The sequence below is a fragment of the Solanum pennellii genome, chromosome 6 (genome assembly GCF_001406875.1).
Source record: "Solanum pennellii chromosome 6, SPENNV200".
Lineage (NCBI taxonomy): Eukaryota > Viridiplantae > Streptophyta > Magnoliopsida > Solanales > Solanaceae > Solanum > Solanum pennellii.
Genome location: NC_028642.1, coordinates 622,020 through 642,415, shown reverse-complemented (window position 1 = coordinate 642,415; position 20,396 = coordinate 622,020). Strand labels below are relative to the sequence as shown.

Sequence of the window (20,396 nt, the reverse complement as noted above, 5' to 3'; positions counted from 1 at the left end):
AAAAATACAGATTACACACATGAATTATGGTATGAGTAGAACAAGAAATCTCCAGAACAAGCCAATCACGGATAAAACATTTAAAAAAACTAAAAATAAAGTTCATACCTGGGACAGAGTTGTTTAGATCTGTCCTTATAAAAATGCTTTGTTTTCAGTTTTTGGTCGGAATGTTGGAGTAGCACTTCGTGTTGTTGTTGTAATTGTCCGCTTCTTGCTGAGGGATTCTCGCTGAGCTGCTGCTGCTGGATTCGCTGGTGTCGGAGCTGCTCCTCTCTAGGTTGTTGATGCCTGCAAAAGAAGAAGGAGAAGAGAAGAGGGGCGAGAGGGAGAACAGAAAAGAGAGGTGGAGAGACGGAGAGGGGAAGAGGGGTGGCGACAGAGGAGGAAACGGAGGGAGAAAAAGGGGAAGAAGAGGGAAAGGGAGAGAAGGGAGGAGAGGAAGGCAGGAGAAGAGGAGAGAAAGAGCAAGAAGGGGGCGGTGGCGCCTGGTTGTTGCCGGTGTACTCGCCAGGCCGGAGAGCTTCTGGTTGCCGTATCTTTCGGCTAGCTTCGCCGGCTGGAGAGAAGGGCGAATAGAGAGGGAGAGAAGGAGAAGAGGGACGGAGAAGAGGAGGGAAAGAGGGGTTCAGGCAGGGAGAGCAAAGGGAGGAGAAGAGGCAATGAAGGAGATCATGAACCTTGAATCCATGCTTCAATTCAAGGAAGTTAAAAATCAAGTCTAGAAGTTAAGAAGCAAGTCAAAGTAAAGCTATAAAGTTTTCTAAAGTCTTTCACCAATAGTTTTCACTTTGTTTTGAAGACTTAAAGTTATAAGGGAACTAAGTATATCTAAGAGTTAAAGTTTCAAGTAACCAAAGAGTAACAAGTTGATTTCAATTCTCAAGAGTTATAAGGGAACTAAGTAATCCCTAAGAGTTTAAACAAAATGTTTTTAAACTTTTGAGAAAGAAAGGGAGGTAGTCTTCCAGAGAACCTATGGCTAGTTTCATTAAAAGAAAGAGGAAACTATGATTTCCAAGAAAGCTTTTTAAAGCTAAGTTTTGAGCATTAATCTCAAATCACAGAATCAATATGTTTTTAAACATAAGAATCAGTATATTTTTTGAAGTAGTAATGAGCACTGATATGGGGGAAAGTTCAGATAACTCACAACCCCCATAAACCATGTAGCCATCATGGGTAGAAAAGGATCATACTTTTAGATTATTTCTTTTCACAGTTTACTAGTGGATCCATTAGGCAGTTCAGGTCCTATACCCTGACAAGGTTAGGATGGTCGGGCAGCGTGGGCCTAGTAACGTTATATCATCACTGTAGCTCTTAAGTGATGGTTGTCGGTTAGAGAAGCTCCCACAGAAGTTATTGTATTTTTATATACATCAGTTAATTGTATTTTCATATACATCTCTGAGTTATGTTGTATACTTGATGTATACACAGAGTTGATATCATGTTTTTAAACAACTTTTCTTTATATTGCACTTGTTTTAAACTGCTTTATATCGAAATGAGTTCAGTTAAGTATCAAGAGTTAAGTATTTCAAGTTGAGTACCTTAAGTTGAGTATATTGAGTTTATTTGTGCTCCATTGAGTCGAGTATCATATATTTGAAGTTTAGTATCTAATCCTTGAAGTGAATATCTTATTCTTGATTTAAGTTGATTTGAAAAGAGATAAGTATGTTTCCTTTTTATTCGAGTTTCAAGCTTATGTTATACTTTAGAATTCCCCTAACATTCTACGTACTGAGTCATTTGGCCTGCATCATTTGATGATGCAGACAAAGGTATTCAGGATCATCAACAAGAGCTTCATTGGTACATTCTAGAGTTCGAGTTAGCCATGGTGAGCCTTCTTATTTTCAGAGGATTTCATTTACTTTTCAGCTTAGTTAGGAGGTCGTGGGTCTTGTCCCGACTTCCATCTTTGTCAGTTAGAGGCTTCATAGATAGTCAGTTTAGTTAAGAAGTCTGTATTACTTATTTATTTTATTAAATATTTTAAAGACTAAAGTTGCCTATTTATGGCGAGTTGAATATGTTAATTTCATTATTCAAAGTTTTCATTTGAGTTAATGAATTGTAATTGAGTTTCATGATTTTTAATTTATTTTAAGCTTTTGTAGGCTTAAATTGGTCTTCTGCTTATATTCAGTCAGGATGATGGTTCGCTTGGGGACTAGCAATGGTCTTTGAGTGCCGGCCACGTCCAGGGTGTAGACTCGGATTATGACATTTATGCATTGATTTTATGAAATGACAAGTAATTTTGATCAACTATTTATAAAAAAGGATGACATATAAAATGAGACGGAAAGAATAGTATTTAGTGAGTTGAATTTTATAATAGCAATTAAAATATTGGTACATAGTACAAATTATACTATGTTTGTGAAATTGGGATGATGGCCAAATAGAATACGCGAGTTTCTTTGTTTAGAAAAATATTCATTGGTCAATAATATTATAAGAGTGTGTGAGTATATATATATATATATATGCACACACATTATTGTGATATTATTAAGACTTCTTCTCATATCCTATACTCATCGGTAAATGACATGTAAGAGTATATATTACCAAATAGTATCTCTAATAAAAGAAAAAAGACAAAAAAAAAAACAAAGAAATAAATAACAAAAATATTACCACTAAATAGTATCTCTAATAAAGGATAAAATGATAAAATGATAAAGAAAAAAGTAATGTAATTATTACCTAAGCATATCTCTATTAACGGATAATATGGGAAAAAAAGAGAATAAAAATAATAAATGATAAAAAAAATAAAAGAGAAAATAAAAAGAGAAACTTTCACATATAGCCACTTAAAAATATTAATTACTCTCATAGCTATAGTTTAATAATTATAATTTGTAACTACATGTTATATGGAGGACAGAGGCGAGTGAAACTAGGAGAGAGAGGAGAGAGGAGAGAGAGGGGAAAAAGGGTGGGAGAAAGATGAATTGTATATGTATATTGGTTAGATAATTGTATATTATACATATGTATTTGTATATATGGCAAGAGAGATTGGGAGAGGTAGGAGAGAGGCGAGCAAGACTGGGAGAGAGAGGAGAGAGGAGAGTGAGCTCGAGAGAGGAGGAGAGAGGCGAGCAAGAGAGGGCAGAGAGTGGGAGAGAGGTGAATTGTATATGTATATAATTAATAACTGTATATTATACATATACATTTGTATAAATGGCAACCGAGATTGGGAGAGGGAAGAGAGAGGCGTGGGATAGAGGTGAATTTTATATGTATATATGTTAAAAATTGTATATTATAATTTGTATATTCTGGCGAATTATACATATACAAACATGAGTAATTATACAAACTCGAAATCAGCCCACGTAATTATGTATAGTGTTAGTAGCAAGTGGTAATTACAACAAATTATAGTTATGATGAGCAATTAAAAATAGTATAAATTTACTTAGCCGCGTAATTTCCCTAGTTTATAACTTCATAGCTCAATTCAAATTAATTTAGCAAATACTCATTGATCCAAAATAAATTACAGTTCATACTCCTTTTTATTGCCAAATTTTTCGTTAGCCCCCTTTAAATTTAGGCCCAATTTTGCCAAGCCTTTTAAAATTTAGGTCCAATTGTCCCAACACAAAACTTTTTGGACAACTTTCACATATAGCAAACAAAAAATTTATATTTGTATGCTATAACAAAGTTTGCATAATTGCGCTCCATAGCAAACATAAAACTGTATAATTCGCTATACATATACAATTATATAATTCGCTGGCCTAAATTGTATAATTCGCTGGCCTATTTCGCTGCAATTGTATAATTTGCTTTGCATACAGTTGAATCGAAATAAAATGTATGTATATTGCATAATTATAAGTGTATAGCAAGAAGATATATGTTTTTCTCGCTTTATACAAAAACAGAAACACAATATATACACTTCTGTTGTATAAAGCTAGAGAAAATTGTATTTCACTGCAATTGTATAATTCGTTGGCCTTTTTCTCTGCAATATTTGAAGTAAAATGTTTGTAAATTGTATAATTAAGTGTATAACACGAAGATATACATTTTTGCATGTGTATATACAATTTTCTCTCGCTTTATACAAAACAGAAACAGAATTATACACTTCTGTGTATAAAGCGAGAGAGGCGAGCGAGAATGGAGAGTGGCGAGCGAGATTTTTGGGAGAGAGACGCTGGCAAATTTTAGCTAATGTTTGCTATGGAGCACAATTAAATCAAACCCTAGCTATTCCATTTAATTTAGGTTATTAGTTTGCTATTATATACAATTTTCCCAAACTTTTATTCTATTATTAATTATTTTTGTTCTTTTTTCTCATTTATTATTTTTATCATATCATTAGTCACTTTATTGTTTCTCATTAATTGTTTTTATTTTCTCTTTTGATTTATCACATATTTTTCTTCATATTATCATTTATTAGAGATGTCATTTGATAATATTTTTATTATTTCTTCTTCTTATTATTTTTTGGTTAAGTTATCTTCTTCTTTCTTTTTTTCTCTCTTTCTATATTTTTACCATTTAACGAAAATAAATTACTTTTATATTTTCATAATGACATAGTTGAACCTTATCAAGGTGTTTAAAATATAAAAAGTCTACTTGAAATGTTTAAAAGTGAAAGTTCATGTTACTTTTAAGGATTTGACGATGAATTTCAGTATCCTACCATATATTTGAAACAACTTGTCTCATCATTGTAGTACAAATGGTAAGATAAATACTTTCTTTTGTTTTTTATTTTTCATCCTGTGTTCGGTATGAACAGTGGAGCCCAATGAACTTCAGATTCGTATGAAAAGTCCTACATCGAAGGGTAAAATACTCCTTAACAGAGATGACTCCATAGTTAGAGAAAATAAACAATCTCAAGATCACTAAATTAATATTCCTAACCAAATACAAGATAAAATGTGTCCCACAATTATTACTCCCTATATTCCACTTTATATGACACTTTTCAAATTTTGGCATTCAAACAATTCTATTTTTTACCGTAAAAAATATCATATTTTGAATTATCAATACAAATATATAATTTCATTTAAATTTTTTAAAAAGATTTCATTAGTAAATTTTCAATTAAGTTTAAACCAAACAGAAAAAAAAATATCTCTTATCCATCGTACCAAACGACACCAACATATAAAAAATTGAAAAACCTAGAAAGTAAATGAACTAGTATCCCCAAAAAGGTTAATAGTAGTCCAGTCATTCAAAAGATCAGTGATCACATGATGTACTAGCAAACCTACATACACAGTGGAATATATTTACTGCTCCATAAGAAATCATTTCATCATTTCTCTAAGAGTGTGAATTATTTTATTATTTTTCTTTCTCCATCTCCAATCTCCATATATAGTTGGAGTTGGAAACTAATATAAAGTAAATTAAACCATTATATTATAATGTCTGGCGTATGGATATTTGACAAGAAAGGTGTTGCCCATTTGATAAAAAATCCTACTCGTGAATCCTTCGAGCTAAAACAACCAACACATCCAGGTATATATCACTCGATATAAGTTTAACTCATTCGATTCAGTAATTAATATTACGCGCTCTCCTTTGACGATATATGGAGACTACACAATATATTATATGTGTTTTATGTTTTTATATATTTGTTAGGGGTTAATTAGTCCGTCACTTGCTGATTGCAGTGATAGAGTTAGGTTTTTCATTAAGAAAAATCAAAATTAAAAAAAATATGTAAATATAGAAAAAAATTAAGGTGATTCAACATTTACTATATAGAAATCAAAAAAGAGTTGTAATCTCACGTATATATAGTGAAATTTATTTCTAAGGAGGTTTGAATATCGAAACCTAGTTGCACCCATAATTACAACCTTTAATTTTGGATCGTGACAGATATGATATTAGAATACAATTTGTTGGTTTCAACAAGGAATTGACAACATAAGCTTTAAGTCAAGGCAAAATGTATATATATTCTTCCTTCATGATATTTTGTACTGGTACTGACTCTAAATTCTGTATTCGTCTTTGTAGGCACGGGTACAGCCACAGCACCGGGGGCACGCCCTCGAGTGTTGGTGTACCTACCAGAGAATGAGATGATAGGTTCCTATGAAGAACTAGAGAAGAGACTCATCGAAATCGGGTGGACCCGATTCAACAACCCGATGAAGTCGGATCTTCTGCAGTTTCATAAATCAGATGATTCTGCACATCTCATTTCACTTCCAAAGAGCTTTACAAACTTCAACTCACACAATATGTATGACATTGTGGTCAAGAATCCATCGGTTTTTGAAGTTCGTGATGTTAAAGTGTGTGATCATCTTATATGAAACTTAAATTATTAAAGTAAACATACTTATTAATTATGTTATTTCTCCTCTTACGTATCTGGGCTTGATTCTTTTTCATTAGCCAAATATGTGGATTTATGTTTTTTCGCTCTTTGGTTGGTGGAGAGATTCGGAACCTAGCTAGCATATCTCATGCCTATTCTGATAACATATTGAATTGTATACGTAATCGTTTCATCTAAAAATTAAGCTATTAAAAATTACATTTTTAATTACTTAACTAATTATATATTTATATTATGTGTTAACACATACCTTGCATATATGAGTTTGATTCTTTTTCATGACCAGAAAATGTGAAATATATTTTTGCATTTTGGGCCGGAACTCTTACATGCTCGATTTGATAACAAGTTAGAAATGTGTGGTTATTTTATATAAAAAAAAAAGCGCAAGTTGTTATGGAAAGCATGCTTATAATTATTTATCTAATTATATTATGTCTTAACACAGTCTTTTATATGTGAATTTGATTCTTTTTCATTGAGCAAACACGTGTGAAACAATTTATTTTTTTATAGACTAGAATGATAGAGAAATTTGAACCTAAAATCTCTCATGTATTCGAATAACATATTATAAAGTATGCAATCATTTCATTTAAAATTTAACTTATTAGAAAATAATACACTTTTTTTTTTACTTAATTATAATGTAACTCTCCATTTGGTCATAATAAAAGTCTATTTAAATTGATTTATGACTTTTGATTCATAAATCAATTTTCAAATTATTTTTATATTTTTAGCTTAAAGCAAAGGGTTTATGTGTCCAAAAAATATTTAAAACTATTTTAACTTAAAATCACTTAAAACAAGTCGATCCAAACACACTAAAGGGATCCAAGTACATGGAATACAGATCATCACCTGTTACATGTGTAACATGCAGGTTTTGACCTAATTAGAAGGTTTGAAATTATACCTAGCTAGAGCTATCTATTTCTTTTATCATCAATTTTTTAAGTATATCATAGTTCTATATTAATATTTTTTTGCTTTCTCGATAGGGTGGGAACAGGTTGATAGGCATTGAATCAATATTAGATTTCAAAATTTCGAGTTATATATGTATTAATTTTTCTCACATTAAATTCGACAAATTATGAAGTTTTATCGAATTTATTATGTCTAGTCTAATATTTATCACTTCCTTGAAAGTAAGGTTTAAAATTAGTAATACACTTCTTTACATGCATCGTAGTTGACGTCAATAGTCCCACCTCGCATTATTTGTCATTTCTATTTACTTTCTTGATGATTCGAATATGCAATCTAATAATGAATATCTAAACTATTTACCATCCGAACAATCTCTCAGGTCGAATGAGTAGGATAAAGTGATTCAATGTTTACATTTATTTTTTATGAATATGGCTAGCTAGTTAGCTAGTGTGCAACTAACATGCAAAAGTGCAAGTTGAAATGGTCCCCAAAAAAGTTGCATTTTTGTCTTTGAGTTATAATTTGTTTGGTGCTGTTGTTCCATTTTAGTACTATAAAAATTGTTGTCTCATATTTTACTATTTTCACAAGTTCGAACGCATGTATATGCCTTTTCCCAAATAAAAAAAATACTCACTTCCTCTACAAGTGTGAACAGGATTTTGGCCTTAAATTTGAAGTTTTGATTTGCAATTGGTGTTTACTTGTAAAATGTGAATAAAAATTTTACTTTTTAAATATGAAATTTTGAGTTGTGATTCTATTATTTTTTTAAAAAAAAATATATAAAAAATTGAGTCATAAGTTTATATTTTGCACAGAAAAATAAATTATTTAAAATTTTATAAAAATAGAGTTATGTTTGATGTGAAGAGATTGTTTATATAACGTGATTGAATCATATTAAAGAATAGAGAGTTACTACTAACATTTACTAAATTTGCAAATTATATATTAATGTGTCGTCTTATGATTAACAAATTGTGTGTTGAGTGGGGGATGAGGGGGAGGGTTCGTGTTTATAAAAGAAAATGTAACTTAACAAATTCAAAATTCAGATTCAAATAAAGAGTGTGTTTTGGTAAATTGAAAAACATTTTCTGGAAAATGTTTTTCAATTTTCTCATGTTTGGTTGAGGCAAAAGTTTGGAAAATGTTTTTCAAATCAACTCATTTTCCTCAAAATTAAGAAAAATGACTTCCCTTCAAAAATTAAGGAAAACATTTTCCAAATCTCTCCTCCAATTTCAAATTACATTTTTTTTTTGGAAAAAATATCAAATTTAAAAAAAAATATTTTCAATTTCAAAATTTTATTTTTTCACCCGATCCCTGATCACCCTCCCCCCAATTCCCCTCCCCAAAAAATTCATTTTGCTTTCTNGCCCGTCATGCCCATGACGGTCCGTCGTGGGTTCCGTCGACTCAGACAGTTCTTCCAGAAATAAAATCTGCTGCTTAAAACGACTAAACAGGTCGTTACACCCTATCAGCCCCACCAACCCCCCAAAAAAATTAATTTTGCTTTTTAAAAATACTATCAACTTCAAATTTTTATTTTTTCACTCCTACCCCCTCCCCCTTCCCCCACACCCCACCACCAACACCCCAAAAAAATTATTTTTAAAAAATATTTTCAATTTCATAAATTATTTTCTACTCTAGTAAAAATAAAAGATGTTCCTCAAAAACATTTTTCATTCATAAATTAAATACTAAAAATCATTTCCGGAAAATATTTTCGATGCACCAACCAAACATGAGAAAATAAGTCCAAAATCTACTTATTTTCCAGGAAAACATTTTTTAGGAAAACATTTTCCATGGAAAACATTTTCCTTCGTACCAAACACACCCAAAATTTCAACTTTAAATCAATATGATCTCAAATCACTAATCTAAAATTATATCCAAATAAGCTCTAAAAAAGACTTTAAAATAAATATAAAAAGAGCACTATTAAATTACAAGTATAATAAGATGATCTTACATTTTTCAAGTCATATTTAGCATTATTTTTAAGATTATAAATTTCACATTAAACTTCACATAGATATACAAATCTTTTCATATTCTAAAGTGCATCAAATACATTCCTTCATAAATAATTTATCTACTTAAGTTGGCAAAGGAATGAGTTTACCCTCGAACTTTAATAAATAATACGTATATGTTCTCCGTTATATTTTGCATTCACATAAGTTTTTGTCGTCTAATTATAGGAACACATATACCCCTCTCACTAACCTAATTTTTTATACGTGTCTTAATCCAATTAAACTACTCGTTTGATCCTTTTTTAACCCATAACCCAACTATCCATCCCATATTTAATGAGTCCTTTTAATGTTATCATGTCTAGTGGAGAATTCATCTGGTCCAGTAAGTGATGATTGACAAGACTGGTAAAAGTTAGTAGCTATATTGTACGGAAGATTCTAAAACTTCAGTCCCTTTCCATTATCTTATCTAATCTATATATATGATTCTCTGCTACCAAACTTTGTGCCTAAAAATGCAAGCGGATTCAAAATTTAAAAATTATTGAAATAAAGAATTTGATCGGAGAAGACAAAAAAAATGAGAGGAGGGGGTGAACAGGGTTCAATTTGCCGTCGAAGGTAAAAAAAAAGAAGAAAGAAAATGGAAGGATGAATCAGTTTGAAAGTGAGGGGGCTTACGAAGTAAAACTTAAGATGAAATCAAAATTAAAATAAATCAAATATCAGTTTATAATTATTTAGTGAATAATAAGGCGATCGTAAATTTAAGGTGACTTTTTAAGATTTTGAGACAATTTCAATGGTAACTTTATGTTTTTTTTTTCATTATTTTATTTATTTATACTAATAATAAATCGAAAGTTCCAAACCAAAATTGTAAGAGATTAAAATGAAATATATTAATAATATGATGAGGGTAATAAAACAGAGATATGTTTTTCAAACTAATAAGTAATAGTTTAGATATGAAATTTACACTTCCAATAGTTTAAGTATGAAATCAAAAAAATGAAATAATTTATGTGTATTTATGACCGTTATTTCATAAAAATAAACACTTTATTATATTCTCAAGACAAATAACCTTTAACAATAACCCTAATGAAAGATATCATAAATGGGAAATGTAGGCATGCATGCTACTCTAATCCATATTTATATATTAAATAGGTGTTTGGTCATGTGATATCATATCACGATATGATATCGTGAGATGAAATCAGCGTTTGGACATGTGATTTTATGTTGATTCCGGTTCATGATTCCATATCATGAGATGTGATACCATATTCTCCAAAAAAACCATGATATGGAATCATACGAGAATACCATATCATGATTTGAGTTATTTTAATACAAAAATTAATTCACGAGTTTATATTTTGTTAAAACAACCCCACATTTATATCTACTAACTATTTATTTCACATGTAAATAAAATTTATAATTACATCATTACTTTTTGAAATGTATTAATATCACCGACATAAACTTTATTATTCTCACTAACATATAGTCACTTTGACTCACACTTCACGTCTGTTGCGTGATAAAATCTTGAAGAGTCCGTGAAAGGTGTTTCATTTTTACTCAAATATATTGATGAAACAATTACTTTAGTGGAGAACAAATAATTTTGTAATAATTTATTATACAATTTTATGATTTTTTGTTTATTTGATAATATTGAATAAACAATTGGGATTATTTTAATAGTTTTAGAACTTATGAGATTTTTATATTTATGTGAAAATATACAACACTAAAATTTCATATCGCATTTCCAAAGAAAACTTCAATTTTATCTCATAATTTCATATCATAATGATGTTCACGATTCTTAGAAGTTAACTAACTCAACTTGTCCTTGCATTTAGTTCAATTTCTCATATCATGCAAATATTTTATATCAAATGCAATGCTCATCAAGGACAACAAATATCAAAGAAATATCTATAGAGTGAAGTGTCAAAAACACATTTAAATTAACTGTTATTTTCTAATTTCATATCTAAATAATGAAAATGTGTGTTTCATACATAAATTATTACTCATTAATTTGAGAAACAAAACTCTATTTTATCTCACTCTCTTGATGGTGTATATACTACACTCTCTTTTATTTTAAAAAAGTTGTCGGACACTCCACATGTCCACATGGACAAAACATTTTTCCTCAACAAAAATTAGATAGAATATTAATATTAATTAAAAGTTAAAAGAATAAAGTAACACTATTCTAATAAATAAATAAATTAATAAATAATTTTTTTACCCCACTCCACCGCCTCTCCGTGTCATGACCCAACCGATCGGCCCATGCAAGCACCTACAATAACACCTATGTAGGAAACCCCTTCAGGCAAATTTTGAAATATGAATTGTGGAATTGAGCAATTGCAAACTAATCTTTAAATATAGGAATACTCTTAACTTAGTTTTTAAACACAATTTTTTTAAAAAAAAAATACAAATCCTTTCAAGGAACTAGTCTAAATAAGTACGAAAGTTTCTAAAAGAGTATAAATTATGAAAAAAAGTACGAAATAACTCTCACCATAAGGAAAGAAAAGTAGGAGCTATTGGAGATCCCCATTGTCACAATATAAACAACATGTAATGGTTGGCATTATGGTTCAACATGAATCAGCCACATAATATCATGCAAATAATTAAAGAACAAGAAACTTCAGGATACAATTAAAACCCCGACCATTAAATCATCCATTGTGGTAGTCATTTGGGGACAAATATCTGGTAAATTAGTATCTATTGTAATGATCTGATCCGTCATTAATAAAGGGAACAATAGAGGAGGATTGCTCCATAAAACCCTCCTAAGGCATTCAAGGAAAGGGAGTAATTGTAAAGGACAACATGTTAGTTGATATGGCCCATGATGGCCTGGCATTCGTGAACATTACTATGGTATAAGGGTTAAGCAACAATTATGTAATAGTATGGATGGTTAGAAATGTTTTTATGTGTTGTTAGGACAGAGATTAAGTAATGATAGAGACTATGGCTTGTAGTAACATTGGCAAGGCATGGTAAGGAATACGTAGTCAACATATGTAGTTAAACATTTTTATGATCTCATGCAATGAACTAGTATTGTGGCATGTGATTTTAAGTGTTATTGTTAGTGATTGTCTATGTTTGATGGTTGGCTCGGGTGTCATGTTGGGTAGAATATATCTCTACGGTTGGCTCAAATACAACATTTGGTATATTCAAACGATTTTCGTGGTTATCGTGCCTGGTAAGGAGATATCCACATATGATTGGCTTGGATACAACACGGATAACTAACTATGGATAGCTAGGGTACTACATCGGTACGCTAACAGTTTGAATTTGAATTTTGTGAGAAGACTAAGTATGTGTTTATGATTCCATGGTTGGACCTAATTTACTTTTTTCATAATGTAATTGTTGCATGTTGGATCTCTAAGTGGTCTGGTTTTCTTTGAAAGGTGAGTTTATCTCAAGTTTAACTTGTATGTGATCATGTGGGATATGGATCATATTACACTGGATCGGGGTAAGGACTAAGAGTCTAGGTTGTGTGTTACTTGTGATGGTTGAGGCATGTTGAGTGTATATTAACAACTGTATCCTTAGGGGTTATTTTGCATAATTATTTTTAGGGAAAAGGGTCTGATATACCCCTCAACTTTGTCATTTGGAGCTGATATACCCCTCGTTATAAAAGTGGCTCATATATGCCCTTACCGTTATACAAACGGCTCACATATACCCCTCGTTATTTTTATTATTGAATTGAGTTTATAGGAACTCAAATCCTTATTTGTCTAAAATGTGCTTCTATTTATCATGATGAGCTTGACTTATTAAACGGTATTTAATTTATTTTGGTATTAATAGAGAAGTGAGGTGATGTAACTTTCGTATTGCATGACTTTTCTGATTATCTACATTATATTATGTGGAAGGTTCGGATTGAATGATGATGCTTAATGATATGCATTATTTGTACTATACTACTTTTAATGTGTCACTTAGTATAGTCTAGTTGCAGGGTTAGTGATGTTTCATAAGTGAAGACCGTGATTATTTCTGAAAGCTTTCATTTTTATTTCCTTAATAGTGAGAGTTGTGCCTTATTCTCATATATAAAGTGTACCACTGTACTAGTTCATGCATCTATTTAGGTTAGTTCCTTGGAGAAATTTGATTGGTCTCTTGTAAATATTTTGAAGGTTTTAAAGTAATTGAAGATATTTTTGTATCCTAGAGTATTAGATTTTATTTCATTTATTTTTCATATGTTTTAACGAGTTTGGGTGGTAAGGGTTCTCGTGTCTAGGTGTTAGAGTATGTGTTTGCACAGCTCGATAGGTTGGGTTATGACAACAAGCAGTTATCTCACGGTTTTGGAAATATTGATTAACTTATACATATCATATACATTCCTATGCACAGTGTGACACATAATATATAACAATGTACATTCATGTCATTCATATTACTTTTATATGCAGATTATGCAATATATATACATATAATTATTTATATATTTGTTCTACGTTATATAATAGTATATGTATACTTGATATACATTGAATATGCATATATATTCCTTTTGGAGTGTTGGAATATTTTTTTTTTTGAAAAATTACATGGATGGCAACTATCCCTAAATAATTATATAATAAGGGTATAGTATAATTTATATACTTTCAATACTTATAGTTTCATTCATTTTTTTTGCCATAATTAATGGGACCCACCACCTCTTTATATGTCCATTCGTAAAAAACTTTTTTTTGATTTTGTATATAATTATATACAAATCAATTTTATCTCTTTCATTCCCATTCTACCTCTTTCTCCTATAATCACTCCTCTTATCCTATTTTCAATTTCGAATCGACAAAAATTTCACGTGCTCCCTCCGGTATTTCTTTTAAGGTAACCATCAAAATCTAGCCGTGAATCAAATTTTTTAATTTTTTCCTTATTCAACAATTGTATAAGTATTGTGCTTCTTTAGTTTTTTTCATATACTTTTTTAAAAAATCGTTCTTTCTTATTAGATTATAAGTTCTTCAAAATCAGAACGGATGCATCATCTCCATTTATGAGGTTTACCATAGGTATGCCATTGCATGTCAATTTTGTTGAAAAATTACCCTCGTTTTCAATTGGTTTAACTCAAGATTTTGGGGTCTATGACAAAATCCAAACAAGTTCAAGAGGAACAATCAATGGAAGAATTGAGATCCAAGAAAAAAAATGACCCAATGAACGTCCAGAAAGTTATTAACAACGTCATAGCTAGCGGCATTAAGATTGTTGAAGGAGGAACTAAGAGGAAAGTCATAACAAGTGATTCAGTGGAGAATGAATCTGAAATTGATAAATTTGAAGAACATCAGGATCATCAGGTAGAGGCATAAAACACAATTTTAGATAGAATATTTTGTTCCTTAGCAAATATACAACGCATAAAATCAATATATTAAGTTAACACTATTAGATAGTTAATAAAATCTCAAATTTTAGTATGAAAACTTTGTTTTCCCCCTCATAGTTTTCGCGAATAAAGCCACTAATTCCTAAAAAGAAATAAACATTGAATTGCTTACTTAGTATCTAAAAGAAAATATTACTAATATGCATGTTTAATCGATTTGTTTATAAAAATCAAAAAAGATAAAGAACTTGATTGTAACCTAAAATTAAAGCAACCGACTCTTTTTACTTGGCACCCAGGACGTTCAAATCCTAGATCCGCCTCTGCATACGCATTCATATATACTAAATATACATTAATGCAACATATAAATATTAAAACATATGTACAAACGTATACAATACACATTCAGATCATAAAAAACTAGTTGATTATCATATATACAATATCGCTGGGGATATATACAAAGTCACAACACACAAACGACGACACATAAATTCAAGTTTGTATATATAAGAGAAAATTATATAATTACTTTTTTATACAGTCTACAACGCCACAACAGATAAAATTCGTTTCGTGATTTCAGTATTTTCGATATTCTAAACAATTGTATAATCTTTGCAATTCAAAACATGAAGTTTCCTTCAATGAAACATTACCTGTCTTTGAATATGCCAAAAAAATTGATTAAATTGATGCTTTAGTGACGCACATAAACAAGTTGGTTCTGTCTTTCAGTCAATGAAGAATTCTTTTTTGGATTTTTTTTTATTTACGTAAAAAAATTGTATAAATTATAAAAAAAAAACGTTTTATACAAATTTAAAGCTACCTAACAAACTAAACTATACCTATAAAATGTAATTATGTAAACTATATTCATCTAATGTTATTTCATAATATAAATTTGTCATACATGAAATTTTCCCTACTTTTTCCCCCTTTTTTTCTTCATTTCTTTTTACATTTTATAGTTTTCCTTTTCCAAATTTGATTTTTTGTACCTTTGTGAGTTTTTCAAGCATAAAGTCTTAAGATCATGTTTTATATTCAATTATGAAATAACTATATTTTTGTTTTTTTACATTTAAGTTTTTTTTTTTTTGTCAAAACATGATCAACTTCATGACCAAATAAATTTTGCCAACATTTTTTCCAACTACTTGTCATATCTCTATGACAAATAGGTCCTAAACTCAAATCTCAATTCCTATGATTATGTTTCTTCAATTTCTTTGTTTGTAGTGGTAGGTTGTGACAGTTGCAGCACACTAGCTATCACCGGTTTAATTGAACTTAATAACTTTTATATATATATATATATATGTAAATGTTTGGTGAAGTTTTAGAAAATATTATAACTTTTAGTATGCGATAATATCGATACTTAAAAATTTAAATTTTAAATTTGTTTCCTACAACAAGTTACGCAGAAACTATTCAAGAGGTGGAACTACAACTCTGATTATGAATTCGGCAAAATACAATAATTCTAACCTATATTTTATATTTATATTTAAAATTTTATTTAGTATGTAATATGTATAAGTAATTTTCTCCACCTTATATTTGTGTTTAGAATTTTAGTTAATATGTATAAATAATTTCTCCCAAATCCAATAAGCTATTTTCTTTTTCTAAAATTAAAAAACTCAAAATCTCTTAATCACCACCATCATCATCATTATAATATAGAATAAACAAGTCTTATGAATAACTTTTCAACTCACGGAGGCCAATCCCATTTAAAAGTTGAACTTAATAATAATTTTTTGTGCTTAATAAAAATATTATTTTTTAAAAATATTTATGTATAATATAAATAAATATTATGAGAGATGGGAATAGAGAGGTAGGGGCGTGAGGTTGTAGGGATGAGAGATATGTCGGAAGGCGGAGAAGACACAATGAATAAAACTAATTTTTTTCTTATTTTATTTTTAAAAAAGATTATCTTTAAATATTTGATCCATCGAAAATAAAAATTTTAAAATATTTTTCTTCGTATGAAACCGATCGTAAGACCAATTCTCGTTTCACGAGTCAAATAAGTACCACACGTCTACACGCACGCATAAGACTCAGGCGGCGAATTATTATTGTCATCACTTGTATTATTATTTGGCCTAAAAACAAGCAACTTCCAATTTTAAATAAAAAACAAGATATAAAGAAGACAATATTTTGGCTTTTTTTCACTTGTAAATTTCATGTTTTGTTCTTTAGTTTCATATTCACACTAAGATATCTTTTTTAAAAGAAAAATATCAACTAGAACTACTAGATGCAAGTGATCCAATATTTGATTGTGATACAAAAATACTTATACATTTTTTTGGGGTAAATTACATAAATCTCATAAATTTAACATGAAGTTATAATCTATCTCTGATAAGTTTCTAATTACATTTTGGGTAAATTACATAAATCTTATATATTTAATATGAAATTATAATCTATCTCTGATAAGTTTCTAATTATATTTATTTCTCAAAAAAAAAAATTAAAAAAAAACTGATACGATAATTGAAGCTTGAATACATTATATGTAGCTCGAATACATTAAATATTGTCTCGGATATGTTAATATGTAGCTCAAATACATTAAAAACTAATTCGAATATATAATATGTAGCTCATATACAATAAATACTAACTCAGATACATTAATATATAGCTCGAATACATTAAGAACTAGCTCAGATACATTAAAAAAAAAAGGAATTTTGGAGATTATTAAAAGTGATAAGGGGATGATGGAAATAAGTGAAACAAAAAGTGTGTTTTCAGTAACTTGTCCTTTTTTGTAAAAAAATATTAACATTTTTAACCGGTTGCATAAATAAAATATTTCGTTGCTACTATTAAGTTTTGAAAATATTTTTTTAATTTGCTGATATTGTAAAGAAGTTCCAAATCAGCAAAGGGTTAGGAAGTTGGTCTTCTTATATGGATTTCGATAACCCTCCCCTTATGAGGTAGTCCTCGGGATTGAGTTACACCCAAAATCCATCTTTTTATATCTAACTCAGGTTTGTCCTAATTCATTGTTCACCTATAATGTTGTCCTCCAAATTATTATTTTATCCTCCGCTCCCGTTAGCGGTCTGGATATATGAGGAGTGTTACGAAATCTCATAGCAGAAAAGGTTTGGAAAGTTGGAACTCTTATATATAGACAATCCTCCCTTCATAAGTTAATTTTGTGATCGAACTAAGCTCAAGATCTATGTAAAAAAATTACATTTATTTTAATTGTGTTATTCTTATCTTACGAAAGTAAAAAAGTTGTTTCCATATAAGTTGAATCTGGTCTAAGAAAAGGATCAACTTTGTCCTTGTTATTTTTCAAATTAAGGTTAAAAGGATTAGGCAAATATCACGATGCTAAATGAGAACATCAAAATTTAATCTATTCAAAGCTTTGATGGAAACATTTGTTTTTTTTTGTCTAATTTGGGCTGCTTAGCAGCCAGCCCTCTTGCAAAATCTACCATTGACTTCACAAATTTTGAAATTTATTGAACAATAAAAGAGCAAGAAGAAAAGAACTCCATACATTTTTAATTCTGGTTGTTAGAAAGTCACCAGATAATTAAAATTGGTAAAATTATTAGAATAGTAATTATATTGTTTAGTAATTACAATTATTTATTTATTTGTTACAATGTAATTACAGTATCGTTACAAGTGTGTGCTGTTTGGTTGCACAAATACAATCATAAGATTATACTGTATTAAATTTTGTAAACAAAAGTTAATTATCTAAAAATAAAAATTCTTATTAGACAATAAGGGTCTTTATAAATGATATTAAATTAAACATTTAGGGTATGTATATTGTCTTTTGAAAATATATTAATCGGAAAAAGATTTAAAATGCCCCTCAAGTTTCTAAATTGGTATAAAATTATCTTTCATCCACCTATCGGCCCTAAAATACACCTCACGTCCCTCAATGTTAATCCTTTGACTCAGATTTGCCCTTATTTTTGATAACTCTTTTAAAGTAAAATTATTAAATATTTATTTATTATATTTCTTAATGTGATTGGTCCAACTTTAAATCTTTCTCAAATAAATAATAAAAACGATATTTTTAAAAATTATATTTTTCTATAATACCACTTATGATTCATATATTTATCTGATACTCATGAAAATAATATTGAATAAATAATTCTTTTCATGATATCTTCCTATTGGCCTATTTTAAACCAACCCTAATTTATTACAACCTAATCCAACTCATGAATGGGGATCTAACTAAACTCCACACTTACCCCGACTGATTGAAATAGAAAAAAAAAATGGAAGAGATAGAAAGTGAAGGGCTAGGGAGGGAGAAGTGTAGAAGATAGATGCCTAACCTTTTTATACCTTCCAACTTACTATGAAATTCAAAATCAAGTCAATCATGTGAGCTTATATATTAAATAATTCCAAATTATTTTAACGGAAAAGGTATAAAATGTCCTTAAACTATGAGATTTGGTACAATATTATCCTCCATCCACCTAATGAGTATGATCCGTTAGACATAAGGCTATTTTTGAGCGGAAAGGTGGACGTCAAGGGTATTTTAGGGCCGATAGGTGGATGCAGAATAATTTTGTACCAATTCAAATACTCGAGGGGCATTTTAGGCCCTTCTCTGTATATTAATTAATAAATATACTCCCTCTGTCCATTTTGAATTGTCATGTTGCGCTTCGAAAATCAATTTGATTGATTTTCAAGGTTAAATTAGATTGCATTAATTTGATACTTTAAACAAAAAAATAGATATTCAAAAACTATATCAAAAGTATAAAATCATTTTTTCTTGCATATCAATATGATGAAAATACATATAAGATGTTAGTCAAAGTATCATTTGTAACTAAAAAAGAAAACTATAACAATTAAAAGTGGACGGAGGTGTATATTCTTAATTAATATTATAAAAAATAATTAATTTATATTTTAATTAAATTAATCATAAAAGCACAAAACACAAGATCTTTATGAACATCATGAAATGCATGCTTGACAAAAATATTAATACGAATATAATATTTCATAAAATTATTAAAACATTTGACAGAAATAATCTAACTAAAAAATGACTGGTAATGTGAAATATCAAGTCAATGCTTTTAAAATAAATAAAATCGAAAATATAATATACTTTAAATTCAAAATTAAAAAAAAATTAACATAATACTCTTATGGCAAATTTCAACATAACATACATAAATATGATTTAAAAGAAAAGAAAAATGTAAGTGTATTGCCTTATTCAACTATGATTTATACCTTAATTTAAAAATTAAAATACCAATAAAATTATGCTATTGAAAATAAAATTAGAACAAATAAATAAATTGATGATATGAAAACTGAATGCAATCACATAAAAAGGTAAAGATTGAAAATAAGAAGGAAGTGAAATATAAAAAATAAAAAATACAAATATATTGTTAGAAAATATTAACAATAATAAAAATATTTTTTCTAAAAAAATAATAGAAATAAAAAAATAAATTAAAAATAAAAATACAAATATAAATAAAAAGGAAGAGAGAATTTTAAAAGTTTCATGTCATTGCACTCAATCACAACACTACCTCAGGAATTAGGAGTGTAATTA

At 29.1% G+C, this 20,396-nt stretch overlaps 2 protein-coding genes across 2 annotated transcripts; both read left to right on the top strand.

Moving 5' to 3' along the window:
• The first annotated feature begins 287 nt into the window (after positions 1 to 287).
• Positions 288 to 725, top strand: LOC107021932 (octapeptide-repeat protein T2-like). Its single transcript, XM_015222647.1, has one exon. The coding sequence runs from the start codon at positions 288 to 290 to the stop codon at positions 723 to 725; it is 438 nt and encodes a 145-aa protein (XP_015078133.1).
• A 4,612-nt stretch (positions 726 to 5,337) lies between these two features.
• LOC107022936 (flowering-promoting factor 1-like) lies at positions 5,338 to 6,406 on the top strand. Its single transcript, XM_015223499.2, has 2 exons — positions 5,338 to 5,541; positions 6,052 to 6,406. The coding sequence occupies exons 1-2, from the start codon at positions 5,445 to 5,447 to the stop codon at positions 6,351 to 6,353; spliced, it is 399 nt and encodes a 132-aa protein (XP_015078985.1). The 5' UTR covers positions 5,338 to 5,444; the 3' UTR covers positions 6,354 to 6,406.
• The last annotated feature ends 13,990 nt before the right edge of the window (positions 6,407 to 20,396 follow it).